At 44.7% G+C, this 15523-nt stretch overlaps 1 protein-coding gene and 1 non-coding gene across 2 annotated transcripts in view; one reads left to right on the forward strand and one right to left on the reverse strand.

The window, feature by feature from the left end:
• The window catches only part of pth1r (parathyroid hormone 1 receptor), a 93498-nt gene extending 78707 nt beyond the window's left edge, over positions 1-14791 (reverse strand). Inside the window, exon 1 of the mRNA XM_078215900.1 lies at positions 14562-14791. Coding sequence (XP_078072026.1) covers positions 14562-14636 — 75 coding nt within the window. The 5' untranslated portion in view covers positions 14637-14791. The remainder of the gene's footprint in view (positions 1-14561) is intronic.
• On the forward strand, positions 102-174 carry trnam-cau (transfer RNA methionine (anticodon CAU)). Its single transcript has one exon. It is a non-coding gene; the product is annotated as a tRNA-Met (tRNA).
• Positions 14792-15523: the final 732 nt, after the last annotated feature.

The following is a 15523-nucleotide window of genomic DNA, read 5'->3' on the forward strand; positions in this document are numbered from 1 at the left end:
ACACGATGCACACACACATGCAACACACGCATGCATATGCGCATGTTCAACACACCAGCAAAATCACATACCTACCCATACAAAACAATGTCATTAGCTGTGCCCTCTTAGCGCAGTAGGCAGCGCGTCAGTCTCATAATCTGAAGGTCCTGAGTTCAATCCTCAGAGAGAGCAGGACTATTTTTAAACTTTAAAAAAAAAAGCGGCGGCACGGTAGCACAGTGGTTAGCACTGCTGCCTCACACCTCCAGGGACCCAGGTTCGATTCCCGGCTTGGGTGACCATCTGTGTGGAGTCTGCACATTCTCCCCCTGTCTGCGTGGGTTTCCTCCAGGTGTTCCGGTTTCCTCCCACAATCCAAAAATGTGCAGGTTAGGTGCATTGGCCATGATAATAGGGATATGAGGGTCGGGCCTGGGTGGGATTGTGGTCGGTGCAGACTCGATGGGCCGAATGGCCTCTTTCTGCACTGTAGGGTTTCTATGATAAATTCTCAGTCAGTGTACCTGAGCAGGTGCCCCAGTGTGGCGACTAGGGGATTTTCACAGTAATTTCATTGCAGTGTGAATGTAAGCCCACTTGTGACTAATAAATAAACTTTAATGAGTGGATATCTATCAGATAATCTACTTTGTTGACTTGGGTTGAGTGATAAATATTGGCCAGGGGAACGGGGAGATCTCTCTTTTTCTCTTCAATGTGAGGTGAAATGAGAGCTCTGTTTGATGTTTCATCCGACAAGCAGCGCAACACAGAATATCGACTCATTTATCTCGATGCTGTTTGTGGAAGCTCACAGTGTGAAAAACTGACTTCTGCGATTCCTATTATTGCTGTCATCATAATCCAAAATGACTCCAGTCGCTGTAAAGTAACTGGGGATGTCCTCAGACTGTGAGGTGTTTTTAAGTGCAAGATCTCTCTTTAGGGAATATTTATTTTAAATGCCAATAAACCCCTCTCCAATACAGGTCATTCTAACCTAAGCCATCCGAAAATTGAATTAGGCAGAGTAAATTCACAATCCAAATCAATGCCATCAGTTGCCCGCTGAAGGGAGGGTTACGCTAAAAACCTCTTGGATTTAATTAATGCTACATGAAAAAAAGCATTCTTTCCGAATGTAACACAGCTTGATACTGCTCCTACTCTGACCAAGACCGCAAGAAACTACAAACGGTCGTGAACATAGTCCAGTCCATCACGCAAACTAGCCTCCCATCAATTGACTCTGTCTACACATCCCACTGCCTCGGAAAAGCAACCAGTATAATCAAGGACCCCATGCACCCCAGACATTCTCTCTTCCACCTTCTTCCGTCGGGAAACAGATACAAAAGTCTGAGATCACGTAGAACCAACTCAAGAACAGCTTCTTCCCTGCTGCCATCAGACTTTTGAATGGACCTACCTCGTATATTAAGTTGATCTTTCTCTACACCCTAGCTATGACTGTAACATTACATTCTGCACCCTCTTCTTTCCTTCTCCCCTATGTACTCTATGAATGTTATGCCTTGTCTGTATAGCGCGCAAGAAACAATACTTTTCACTGTATCCCAATACATGTGACAATAATAAATCAAATCAAAAAATAAGTGACTCGCACTCAACTCAAAATAATAGATCCTCCACTGTGTGTGTAGAGGCCCAGCAGTTTCATACAGGTAATTCTTCACAGCACAGGAATACTTTTTGGGAGTCTTCCAAGAAGTACAGCTTAGTCTCTATAAATATTTCACTTGCAGCCACTGGTAAACAGAGGCTGCGGAGCAAGTGTAGCAGATACACACAAGGGACCTACTGTGCCCAATAAGAACCAATCGCCCAAAAGCCCCCTCCACGACCTCATGCCCCTAACACATTACACTTCAAACGTTAGTCTTTGTTTTTAAACCCCCCCCCCCCCCCCCCACCCTCACTGTCTCGTTCCAGCCAATCTCTATGGTCTCGACCTGAGCACTAACCCCATCCCCGCTGAAAGCCACCTTTATCATGTTCTTGTTTTACGTTCATTGTGTGGGATTGTGAGCATCGCTGGCTGGCCCAGCATTTACTGGCCATCACTATCTGCCCTCCATTTCAGAGGGCATTTGTGAGTCAACCACATTGCTGTTGGTCCGGAGTCACATGGAGGCCAGATCAGGCGAGGATGGCAGATTTCCTTCCTTAAAGAACATCACCCTCCCTGCACGTGACCATTGACAGCTGCCTGCCTTCCCCTCTGCAGAATCACCTTCTTGAAAACATCTGTTTTTCAGAGGCGATATCAAACTAAGGTCCCTGTCCCCCTCATTCCATGGCATCACTAGCTGCCACCACAAAGAAAATTACAGCACAGGAACAGGCCTTAGGCCCTCCAAGCTTGCACCGACTACACTGCCCGTCTGAACTAAAATCCCTTACCCTTCCGGGTACCATATCCCTCTATTCCCATCCTATTCATATATTTGTCCAGATGCCCCTTAAAAGTCACTATTGCATCTGCTTCCACTACCTCCCCTGGCAGCGAGTTCCAGGCACCCATACTCTGTAAAAAAAAAGTGCCTCGTACATCTTCTTTAAACCTTGTCCCTCGAATCTTAAACCTGTGCCCCCTAGTAATCTTCCACCCTGGCAAAAGCTTCTGACTATCCACTCTGTCCAGGCCCCTCAATCTTGTAGACAAGAAACCTACAATCGGGTGTAATCACCCACCACATTCATCATTCCCCCACCATGGAGAGCCAGTCCACAATTCAGAGCGACCAGAAACAAGACAAGCTGGTGAAGTCTGGGATGGAGAAAGAGAGAAAGGACGGAAAGTGGGAATGGGCGGCATGATGGCACAGTGGTTAGCACTGCTGCCGCACAGCACCAGGGACCCAGGTTCAATTCCAACCTTGGGTGACTGTGTGGAGTTTGCACATTCTCCCCATCTCTGCATGGGTTTCCTCCGGGTGCTCCGGTTTCCTCCCACAGTCCAAAGATGTGCTGGTTAGGTGGATTGACCATGATAAATTGCCCTGAATGTCCAAAGCTATGTGGGTTAAGTGGATTAGCAGGGTAAATGTGCGAGGTTACAGGGCTAGGGTGGGAAATGGGCCTGGGCAAAATGCTCTTTCGGAAAGTTGGTGCAGACTCAATAAGCTGAATGGCCTCCTTCTGCACCGTAGGGATGTGATGGGTGACAGGATGGGTGCCCCTTCAGCCCTCGGATAGAATATAAATGGCTTGAGATTCCGTTTGAAGCTCCCTTGCAATTGTTCCCATCCACTCATTAGGAATTTTCCAGTCCCATTCACTCATGGTTGGAAACTGAAAAATCGTTTGTGCGTCAAAGTTACTGTCAACTCACATCTGTGCCCAGGTTTAGGAATAATTTGCGTAAATGATTCTGTGCTGCCATTTATGAGCCATCTGGATTAACACCCAATCTGAACCGTTTGGAACTGGATTGCACCAATTTACAAAAATCAACTCCAATAATTCACACCAAGTGCAAACATGCACAGTGCAGAATCTGTTAACTGTTCATGAACCAGCTGGTGGCATTATATCCATTTATGCCAAATAACAAGCTCCCCCTCATTACACTGCTATGTGACAGCTTGATTGAGTTCCCATTATAGAGTTAATTCCAGAACCAGTGTGTGGCTGAACCATTTTTTAAACCATTCGATGATTCATTCGTTTGAGTTGAGAGTTCTGCACCCTTTCCTTTCCTTCTCCCCTTTGTACTCTATGAACGGTATGTTTTGTCTGTGTAGCGTGCAAAAAACAATACTTTTCACTGTATCCCAATACATGTGACAATAATAAATAAAATCAAAGAGTATTTTGTTTCTACCATTCATCTCCTAAGGTTACTGACACATATTCATCTTTCCATATTAGGAATTAAACTTGCTTGCTGTGAGTTCATATAACAACAACATGCATTTATATAACCCCTTTACTGTAATAAAACACCCCAAAGCATTCCACAGCAGGATAATCTGACAAAAATTGATATAGATATTAGGACGGCAAGCTAAAAGCTTGGCAAAGAGGTAAGTTCTAAGGAGGACCTCAAAGGAGTGGGTGTGCCTTCAGGTTGGTGTGCCTAAGTTGTAAGGAGGACCTCAAAGGAAGAGAATGAGGTGGAGAAGTTTAGGGAGGCAGTTCCAGAGCTTAGGCACACCCACTATGGCAGGGGAAGGGAGAGGGTACCTAATGCATTGTTAGTTGGCTGGGGGACCTCTGAGATGGCAAAAGGGAGCAGTGGATGTTCAGGTGGTTGTGTGGGTCCCGGTTTTCACAAGCACAGAACCGAGAGAACTTCAGAAAGAACGTCCCAGCGAATCAGACAGCCCCTGCTCCTGACAAACCACTTGAACTGTCAGTGGAGAGTTAAAAGGCATGTGAATTCCACAGGACATCTGGAGCTACAGAATTAAAAACCCATGGCACCAGGCTTCAAAGGACCACTAACTCAGAGTTCTAAAAATATAACAGGGTTGAATCGAGAAGAAATTACAATGGGCCGTTTTTCTGAGTAATTAAACTGGCAAAGGGAAATCTGAACCGGAGACCAAAGCAGCCGACACACCGCAGTCATCGTCAGACAAATACCACGGCACTTAAACATCTTGTAAATTTTTTTCGTTTCTCTGTCAGTTGTTGGAGATTGGCATCATCTTTTCATTGTCGTAGTTTGTTTTCCCCTCTCCTGAAGATGCTCTCATAGACTGAGAGCATTTCTACAGCTCCACCCAGGGGGTTTGCAGTCCCTCACCATTCTCAATGTCACCATTCTTCATGCTATCTCTCCTCCTTTCTTTGCCAGGTGTTTCCCTCGGGTCAGCATCTACACAATGAGTGAACCTATTCCACAGCAACAGCATCACGGCCAATCCTGTTCACACACAAACACACACACAGCAGAGATGCCACAACGGAGGCTTTTTTAAAAATTCAATCATGCATTGTGGGTATCGCTACCTAGGCCAATATTTATTACCCATTCCTAGTTGCACTTGAGAAGGTGGTGGTGAGCTGCCTTCTTCAACCGCTGCAGTCACTGAAGTGCAGGCACCCACAGTGCTGTTAGGGAGGGGGTTCCAGCATTTTGACGTAGTGACAGTGAACGAACGGCAATATTGCCCTTTAGTGTTGAAAGTTGTGTAGATTAGGTGGATTAGCCATGGTAAATGCATAAGGTTAAGGGGATAGGGTGGAAGGGGGGGCATGGGTGGGATGCTCTTTTGGAGGGTCGGTGCAGATTCGATCGACCATATAACCTACACATCTTTGGATGTTAAGGGGCATTTTAACATGGGTAATCCATCTAATCTGCACATATTTGGGCTGTGGAAGGAAATCAGAGCATCCCGAGGAAACCCACGCAGACACAGGGAGAAAGTGCAAACTGCACTCAAGGCCAGAATTGAACCCAGATCCCTCATGCTGTGAGGCACCAGTGTTAACCAACGTTTGCCCTTTTTCTTTCCCCCTACAGTGCAGAAAGAGATCATATGGCCCATCGAGTCTGCAACGACTCTCCAAAACATCATCCCATCCAGGCCCTCCCCTCTACCCCATCCTTGCAACCCTGCGCATTTACCATGGCTAATCCACCTAACTTAGAATCATAGAATCCTACAGTGCAGAAGGAGGCCATTCGGCCCATCAAGTCTGCACCGACAACAATCCCACCCAGGCCCTATCCCCATAACCCCACACATTTACCCTGATAATCCCCCTGACACTAGGGTCAATTTAGCATGGCCAATCAACCTAACCCGCACGTCTTTGGACTGTGTGAGGAAACCGGAGCACCCGGAGGAAACCACGCAGACAGGAGGAGAATGTGCAAACTCCGTACAGACAGTGACCTGAGGCCAGAATCGAACCCGGGTCCCTGCCGCTGTGAGGCAGCAGTGCTAACCGCTGTGCCACCCTCCAAGGGTGTTGGTAATAGGGGATATAGCAATGGTAATGCCATTGAATGTCAAGGGGCATTGGTTAGATTCTCTTTTCTTGGAAATGGCCATTGTCTGGCACTTGTGTGACACAAATGTGAGTTTATACACGCACGCACCTTTTTCCACCAGGGGATACTGAGACTAATTGTTGGTCCAAGTGAGATTGGCTCACCCTCAACAAACTAAGACTTGTAAACATCCCACTCCTTGTAGCTCAGTTTCAGAGTGACCATAAGACACAGGAGCAGAATTAGGCCACTCGGCCCATTGAGTCTGCTCCGCCATTCAATCATGGCTGATATTTTTCTCATCCCCATTCTCCTGCCTTTTCCCCATAACCCCTGATCCCCTTATTAATCAAGAGTGGGCACTGAAATTGCCAATGGTGCCAACAGGTTGCATTTATTTCAAAATCTAACATAGTAAATCTCCTGTGAAGGTCATTTTATCAAACACAAACTGACATCAATCAGATATGGGGAAATTAAAGCAGATAATCAAATATTTTGTTCAAAGAGATAGGTTTTAAGTAGCAACTTGAAAAGAGAGGAAGCGACACAGAGAAGGTCAGGAAGTCAATTCCAGAGCTCAGAGCCCAGACAGCAGAAGTTTACCAATGGCAGAGTGATTAAAGTCTGGAATGTGTAAGAGTCGAGGATCTGGAGAGCACACATTTCTCAGCAATTTGTGGGGCTTGCGGAGGTTACAGAGATAGGAAGGGACAAGGCCATGCAGAGATTTGGAAACAAAGATAAGAATTTTAAAATTGGAGGAGGCAATGTAGTGAAGACAGGGATTATGGATGTATGAGTCCAAAGATGTGGAGTTTAGGTGGATTAGCCATGCTAAATTGCCCCTTAGTGTCCTGAGATGTGTAAATTGATCCATCCATTGACTCTGTCTACACTTCCCACAGCCTCAGCAAAGCAGCCAGCATAATTAAGGACCCCATGCACCCCAGACATTCTCTCATCCACCTTCGGGAAAAAGATACAAAAGTCTGAGATCACGTACCAACCGACTCAAGAACAACTTCTTCCCTGCTGCTGTCAGACTTTTGAATGGACTTACCTTGCATTAAGTTGATCTTTCTCTACACCCTAGTGTTACACTGTAACACTACATTCTGCACTCTCTCCTTTCCTTTTGTATGAACGGTATGCTTTGTCTGTATAGCACGCAAGAAACAATACTTTTCACTGTATGCTAATACATGTGACAATAATAAATCAAATCAAAATTAGGGGGATTAGCATGATAAATACGTGGGGTTACAGGGAAAGGGCCTGAGTGGGATGCTCTGTTGGATAGTAGGTGCAGACTTGATGGGCCGAATTGCCTCATTCTGCACTGCAGCATGGTGGCACAGTAGTTAGCAGTGCTGCCTCAGCACTAGGGACTCGGGTTCGATTCTGACCTTGGATGACTGTCTGTGTGGAGTTTGCACCTTTTCCCCATGCCTGCTTGGGTTTCCTCCAGGTGATCTGGTTTCCTCCCACAGTCCAAAGATGTGTAGGTTAGATGGATTAGTCATGGTAAATGTGTGCGGGGTCATGGGGGTAGGCTGGGGGAGTTGGCCTGGGCAGGATTCTCCTTCAGAGAGTCGGTGTAGACTCAATGGGCTGAATGACCTCTTTCTGCATTGTAGGGATCCTATGATTCAATGAGTGTTGGTGTGAGCTAGGATACAGGTAGAGAGTGACGTGGGAACTTACATTCATCTGAGTGATCAGCCAGCACCTCAATTTAAAGCCTTGTTAAAGAGATGGCAACACTAACAATGCTGCACTCTTTCAGTGCTGCACCAGAATATCAGCTTAGAATGTGTGCTTAATTCAAAAATCTATCAGAGTTTTGGGGGTTGCCTGGAATCAAATCCTAGTGTGAGCTGGACAAAAGATCAGCCAGCCAATGTTTTATTTTGGTGTGGCAAATTCCTCTTGCGATGAATGAGTCCCTGTATGAAGCACTAATCATGAGTCATGGTAAATGATTGTTTTATATACTAGAGGGTGGTAAACAGTGGTGTTCCACAAGGTTCAGTGTAGGGCCACTGATGTTTTACTACATGTAAGTGACTTGGATCTAGGAATATGGAGTAAAATTTCAAAATTTGCCAATGATACCAAACTTGAGGAAGTGGCAAACAGTGAGGATGATATGAATTGTCTGCAACAAGACTTTGATGGGCTAGCAGAATGAACAGGCATTGGCAGATGGTGTTTAATACAGAGAAGTTTGAAGTGATGCATTTTGGCAGAAGAAGATGGGGAGAGGAAACTTAATAGCACAGGGAGAGACTTAATGGCACTTAATGTGCAGCAACAGAGGGACCTGGGGGTTCATGTGCATCAATCTATGATGGTGGTTACCAAAGCATATGAAATCCTGGGCTTTGTAAATAGAGGGGCTGAGTACAAAAACAGGGAAGTTATGCTGAACCTTTATAAAACTCTGCTTAGACCCCAACTAAAGTATTGAATCTAGTTCAGGTCACTTTTGGAAAGATGTGAAGATCCTTGAAAGGGTGCAGAGATTTATCAGGATGATTCCTGGGATGGGGGAGTTTTACTTACAAGATTAGATGCATGGGGCTATGGAGATCAAGCAGGGGAGTGGGATGAACTGGATTGCTCCACACAGAGCCAGCACAGATTTGATGGGCTGAATGGCCTCCTTTTGTGCCATAAATGACTCTACGACTGCCTTATGTTTCAATGCATAAAATGCAACTTTTTTCTCCAGAAGATCAAGCCCCGGCTTATAAGTCGCTTTGACTTGTCTACCATGCAAGTGTATTTTAGATGCTGGCGCCTTATAAATAAATACAAGCAAACCCTGTGCCTCAAATGCCTCCAGTCAATTCACGTCTACCTATACGGCAGGGTTCTAGCTGGAAGCCGTGAAATACACAGAAGAAAATGGCGGGAATGTGACTGCTGACCGTAAGTACAGAGTCAGTAAGAAAAATGTTCGGGACTGTTACAAGGTGAAAGATATGTTACGTACAACCGAGAAGTCCAAAAAAGCAAACTGTGGATCTAAAGCCAGGTGGACTAACATGGAACAGAAATTGGAAGAGTATGTGTTGACACAACGAGCTGCATGCCGCAGGTTAAATATAGTTCAGCTCCATCTGAAGGCCAGACAGATTGCTGCAGACTTTGGATTACAAATTTTAATGGCAATCATCATGATATTTCTTTTCTATGTATAAAGAAGATGATGTATACAGCAGCAGCTGATCATATCCCAGAAACTCCCTGAAGACCATAAGGAATAGGAACAGGAGTAGGCCATTCGACCCCTCACGACTGCTCCACCTTTCAATAGGTTCATGGCTGATCCAACATTCTTCATGTCCACTTTCCTGCCCTGTCCCCATAATCCTTGATTCCCTTACTGATCAGAAATCTATCTCAGCCTTATATATACACATAAGGACTCGAACTCCAAAGCTCTTTGTGGCAAGATGCTCCAAAGACACACAGCCCTCAGACAGAAGAATTTCCTCCTCATTTCAGTCTTAAATTAGTGCTCCTTTATTCTGAGACTATGTCCTTTGGTCCTAGACTCTCCCATGAGCGGAAACCTCCTCTCAGCATTTACTTTGTCAAGGCCCTTAAGAATCCTTTTTATTTCAATGAGATCACCTCTCATTCATCTAAATTCCAATGAGTAGAGTCCCAACATGTTTAAACTTTCCCCATAAGACAATCACTCCATACTGGCGATCATCCTAGTGAACCTTCTCTAAACTGCCTCCAATGTAATAATGGGCCAAAAATTTTGAAGTGTCACAATGGCAAGAAAAATAGGATGAACCGGGCCAGTCTCTTGGGTATGCTTTACATCGGTATGCCCCCCTCTTCAGGGGCCCAGACATGCCCCCATCATGGCCCCCGACATGTCCCCATCCAGGCTCCACCCCCTGGCAACGCCCATCTGATGCTGCTGGAGTGCCCAGTGGCCACTGCTGGGTGTCCGATAGACAACGACATTTGGGCACTGCCCAGCCATGCCCTGAACCACCCAGGAAGCTACAATGGCCTCCAAGCCTCCCGGCATGACCATTGCACCAGGCCTGCGCTAGTGAAGATCAGTAGTGATTCTTGCCATTATGGTGCCGTGCCCAAAGGCTGGTGAATTCTATGTGTTGGGAGTTGAGCGGGCTATGTATATTTAAATGCTGCTTTAAATATGCTAATCGGCCTCGCGCCCTTTCTGGGCACGAAACAGTTCATGCCAGTCGAAAGGGGCTGGGAAGATCGCAAACTGTTTTGTGCCAGGCGCAAATCAGATTTTTAGCTTGGCCCATTATTTTCCCAGTTTGCCATGCTGATCACCAGGTACGGTGAGGTGATAAATTCACACGCAATATCTTTCCTTAAATAAGGGGACCAAAACTGCTTACAGTACTCCAGATGTGGTCTCACCAGTGCCTTGTAGAGTTGCAGTAAGGCTTTTCTACTCTTGTTCTCCAACCCCCTTGAAATAAGGGCCAATATTCCATTAGCCTTCCTGATTTTCAATAGAAGCTAGATAACTTCACTCTTTCTTCAAGAGGAGGATTGAGGGAGAGAGCACATACAGTACTCAAACATCCAAAACATGGACAAAAGTACCCCTGGCATTGATATTCCAATGAACAGGACAGCAGAGAGTAAAAGAAGCTGAAACAGTGATTCTCAGGACCATGAAAAGTTTCACCATAGTGCTGATGTGTGCTGAAAGACAGCTGTACCCAATGGTGAGCTACATGCGAAAGGAGAAGTTTCTTAGTGGCGTACTAGTAGAAGCTAATTCCAAGGGGGTGGATGAAAAATGAGATAGATGATGGAGGCAATGGTTTAAATGCTACTCATGTTGGCCAGGTGGATTTTATCAAACAAAGAAGTCAATGGTTAATCAGGGACTCAATGCGAGCTCATACATGTGAAGCGACAAAGAGCAAATTAGACAGCAAAAACGGGAATTATTCCCAGTGGTATAGAATCATAGAATCCCTACAGTGCAGAAGGAGGCCATTCGGTCCATCGAAACTGTACCAACAACAATCCCACCCAGACCCCATCCTGTAACCCCACACATTTACACTCCTAATCCCCCTGACACTAAGGGGCAATTTAACATGGCCAAACCACCTAACCTGCGCATCTTTGGAGTGTGGGAGGAAACCGGAGCACCCGGAGGAAACCCACGCAGACACGGGGAGAATGTGCAAACTCCACACAGACAGTCACCCGAGGCCGGAATTGAACCTGGGTCCCTGGCATTGTGAGGCAGCAGTGCTAACAACTGTGCCACTGTGCCCTGCACCCCATGACAACCATTTGACATTTCTGTCAACCACTACTTTAAGGATGAACTTTGGAAGATTTGGGAAGGATGGATGTCTACAGGAAAACATAGTTTCACAAACATGGCATGTGGCATGCCTCTGATGCTGATGTGACCAGCTGGATTAAGGACACATGGAACAGCATGCCTAAAGAGATGATTATGAATGGATTCATCAAAGCTGATTCATCAGCAGACCAAAGAAACCCAAGGGTCAGCCAGAGGAAGACAATGACATAGAGGATGGAGGAAACATCATTCCTACCCTTAGCCTCAAGCTAGCAGCGAACTTCTACTCAGACACAGAGGACGAAGAATTTGGAGGCTTCTCTGATGTAGAGTAAACTGTGATGGAAGTGTTTTAATCAATGATTCATTCGCTAATATACAATTTCTCAGCCATGTCTGTTACAAATTTATCACTTTTGGGAACCAGGTTTGGATTTACTAAAAAAAAAATTGTTGTATGATTTTTCTTTTTCAATGATGAATGCACAAATAAAAAAGATTTGAATTGAACCCGTTTTTCTGCTCTGGTCTCTTCATATACAGGACTTTGACTTACATATGAATGGAGTTTGGAAAAATCAGGAATCTAATCAATCCGACACATACACCACATTGACTTATACACCAAAAAGTATGGAAACCTTTTTTATGACAGTTTCTGATCTACCTGCTGGATGCTCCTGACATTTTCTGTTTTTGTTTCAGGTTTGAGATACTAGTTCTTTATAAAATGTTCTTTATACCAGGCACATGATCAGATTTCAAGCAATGTTCCCCACTCTAAACACTCTCTCTTTGTTGTCCTGCTGTTTATGCAATTGTTTTTCCACTTAGAGCATTGAATATCCTTTCTGACAACAGCAACAATCTCAATTTGTTTGCTCCAAGGTTGCTGTTCAAGGACTAGGTATTTTGGGTCAGCTGTGATTCAGTCAGTAACATTCTCACCTCTGATCCAACAAGCATCACACCCCACATTGGTCTGAGCGGGTGCTGCACTGTTGGAGGTGCTGTCCTTCAGATGATACATCAAATCTAGAGCCCCATCTGTTCTCCTGAGTGAGAGTAAAAGATTCCATTGCACTATTCAAAAGAAAAGGAGGGGAGTGCTCCTTCGTGTGTTAATATTTAAACCTAAACCAACATCGCTAAAACAGATTATCTTGTGTTCTTTTTAAATTTCATTGCTGTTTGTGGGATCTGTCCTTGCACAAATTGGTTGTCCTACATTCAAACGGCTGAAGCACTGTCAAAGCACTTCATTGACTGTGAAGCAGCTCAGGGGACCTCAGGAGATTCTGAGGTCACAAAAGGCCTTTATCAATGTACGTTTGTTGATTCTCTCTTTACTGGGGGGAAGAGGTGGAAAGATGCCACTTTCAGCTGATCTCAGGTGTGATTGTCCACAGTGCCTCTGGACTGGGACGGGCAGGGGAACAAAATAATCAGGGTTGCTTTCCTCAATCACAGCTGGGACAGAGGTGTGTTTTCATGTGCAGCGACAGAATTAAAATGAACCCCACTCCACCACCACCAGCACATGGACAAATAGACTTGGTCTAGATTTTCAAATGAAGGATGGCCATTGAGGTAAAGTAATGGGTGGGGTGAGGTTCTCATGGAATTCAGTCGGCATCTACAGGAGAGCATAAAGACAGGAAATCGTTTTCCAAAATATTAATCATTAAACCACTAATGCAATGTTTTCCTTTATTAAAATATTAATCTTTACCAAAATGAAAGTGTTCTTATTACCAGCTGATCGATTAAATAATGGAAGTCTAGTAGAGTGTTCTAAGATGATGGATTTGATTGAGTACTTGGGACATTTGTTTTGACTGGCAAGAGGTCACTAACTAGAACACATTAAAAATAATTGGCAAATGAGCAAGATCACAAAGCTACAGTCACACTTACATACACATGAACACACACACATGAACAAAAATGCATGCACACAAACGCACAGACATACATTTGCTCACTCAGACATAACAACATTTATATAACATTTACATAGCTCCTGAAATATAGCAAAAATGTCTCAAGGCACTTTACTCGAGTATATTGGACAAAATACGATGCCAAACCATACAAAGAAATAGGGCAGGTGACTAAATGCTTGGTTAAAGGGGTAGGTTTTAAGGGGCAGAGGACAGAAGGATTTTGAGAGTCCCGAAAGGTTTAAGAAAATAATTCCAGGGCTTACACAGTTGAAGACATGACTGCCAATGACACAGTTTTTAAAATTGGGGATGTGCTAGAGGCCAGAACTTTAGGATCTCGGAGGATCGTCGGGCTGGAGGACACACACACACGTGGAGCAGAGATAACGAAACCCAGCATCATTGGGTCTCACTAGATGCGAGTGTGATAACAGAACTGGGTTTATAATCTGTGACTCTCTGTATCAGATCTGTACTAAGCTCCTGCAAGCAAATGCCAATGAAACCGTGCAATGTCTAGTGTTGTTGAGGAAGAGTCATGTTGGACTCTGAATATTAACTTTGTTTTTCTCTCCACAGACTCTGCCAGACCCGCTGAGCTCTCCAGCATTTTTCTGCTTCTATTTAAGATTTTCAGCTTCCAGTATTTTGCTTCTATCTGATAGCACATGCACATGTAAATATTGTATGGAGTGAATGTTCATACAAGTACATGTGTAGGCTTGTAAACACACAGACAGTATAAGGAAAGTATATGTGAAAGAGTCTGTGCCTCTGTTATATAGAGTGCAAAGCTTTGCAGCTTTGTCTCATAGCATATGCTTATATAAATATTGTACATAGTGTATGATCACACACATATATATGTCCACACTCACATGCATATGTCTATGCACACGCAAATGTCCACGCTCACACACACAAATGTCCACAATCACATACACATATATATTTAAATAAGACGAGAAAGAGCCAATATATATATTCAACCAACATAAATTCTGTTGCTAGCATATATATATATATATGTGTGTGATCACACACATTTTATATATATGGAGGGAGAGAGAGAGAGAGAGATCGGCTGATTCTGGAAATGAGGGCCACCAACTTGTAAGATTATCCTGTCGTTCCAGGTACACATTCATAAAATTGATCCTCTGGTATATAAATCAACTATAATGCACACAGACATAACTATAATATCAGGAGCTAAAATGAGAAATATGTGGGTATCTCCGAGCAGGAATAACCCAGCAAATTAATCTGTACACAGATGTCATTAAAACACGCTCTCCCATACAGGAACGCGGACACTCACCAGAGCATAGACACAGCTGAGCACCGAGCAGTACAGCAGGACTCCCAGGCTGCTGGAGACGGTGGCGACTCCCATGTCCGATACCGGGCGATGTCAGACCACCGCCTTCCTCTTCGTCCACTTTTCAAACTGGTTATTTCAAACTCTCTCCTCTCTTCCCTCACTTTCGACAGCATCGAATCCACGAGTCCATTCCAACTTCCCCTCCCCTCCCAGCCTACCCCACCCCCAAAAGCCCCACCCCGCCCCCTCCCCAAGAGAAAAGAAATCTAATTGAAACTCTGGCTAACTTTTCTTCCTTCAGTTGTGGGGGGAGCAGAGTGTGGGGCAATCACTGGTGATGCTGGGGTTTCTGTGCATGCTGCTTAAAGAGCAATCAAAACAAAAATCACATCCATATGACAGAACTGATACGCTTATTAAACAATCCTCCCTTCCCTCAACTCTCTGTTCCTCCTCTCGGATCTTCCCCACTGGCAAAACACGAATTAAAATCCCAAGCTCGCGGTTTCTGCGTTGCCGCACTGGGCGCCTTGCTGTAATTTCCTCAATACAGTTCCAGGATCTCAGCAAGGGAAAAAGAAACACCTCTTGTGTATGTGTGTGCGCGAATTTCACCACGTAAATTTCGTGTTAATTTCAACCCTGCCACTTTCACATTCCCCTGCGTCTATACCAGTCCATTTTCCTTATTTAGTTCCATCAATTAAAGTCCTATAAATTGAAAGAAAAGTTCCTTCAGCTTTATTTGAAACAGATTCAATTACACACACACAGATGCATTTAGTTTCAACGTTCCTGCTACACTCTTCTTACTTCAACCCTCCTTCTCCGTCTCCTTGCTGGCCCGCAGTGTGGAGCCTGGAAGGGCTAGCATTGTATCAAATGATGTCCTGAAAGCCCACTGTGTGTTGGGCAGCTATCAGAGATAGGGGGTGAGGATGTGCAGAGGGCGAGCTGCC

The sequence above is a fragment of the Mustelus asterias genome, chromosome 7, assembly GCF_964213995.1.
Source record: "Mustelus asterias chromosome 7, sMusAst1.hap1.1, whole genome shotgun sequence".
In the NCBI taxonomy this organism is placed as follows: Eukaryota; Metazoa; Chordata; class Chondrichthyes; order Carcharhiniformes; family Triakidae; genus Mustelus; species Mustelus asterias.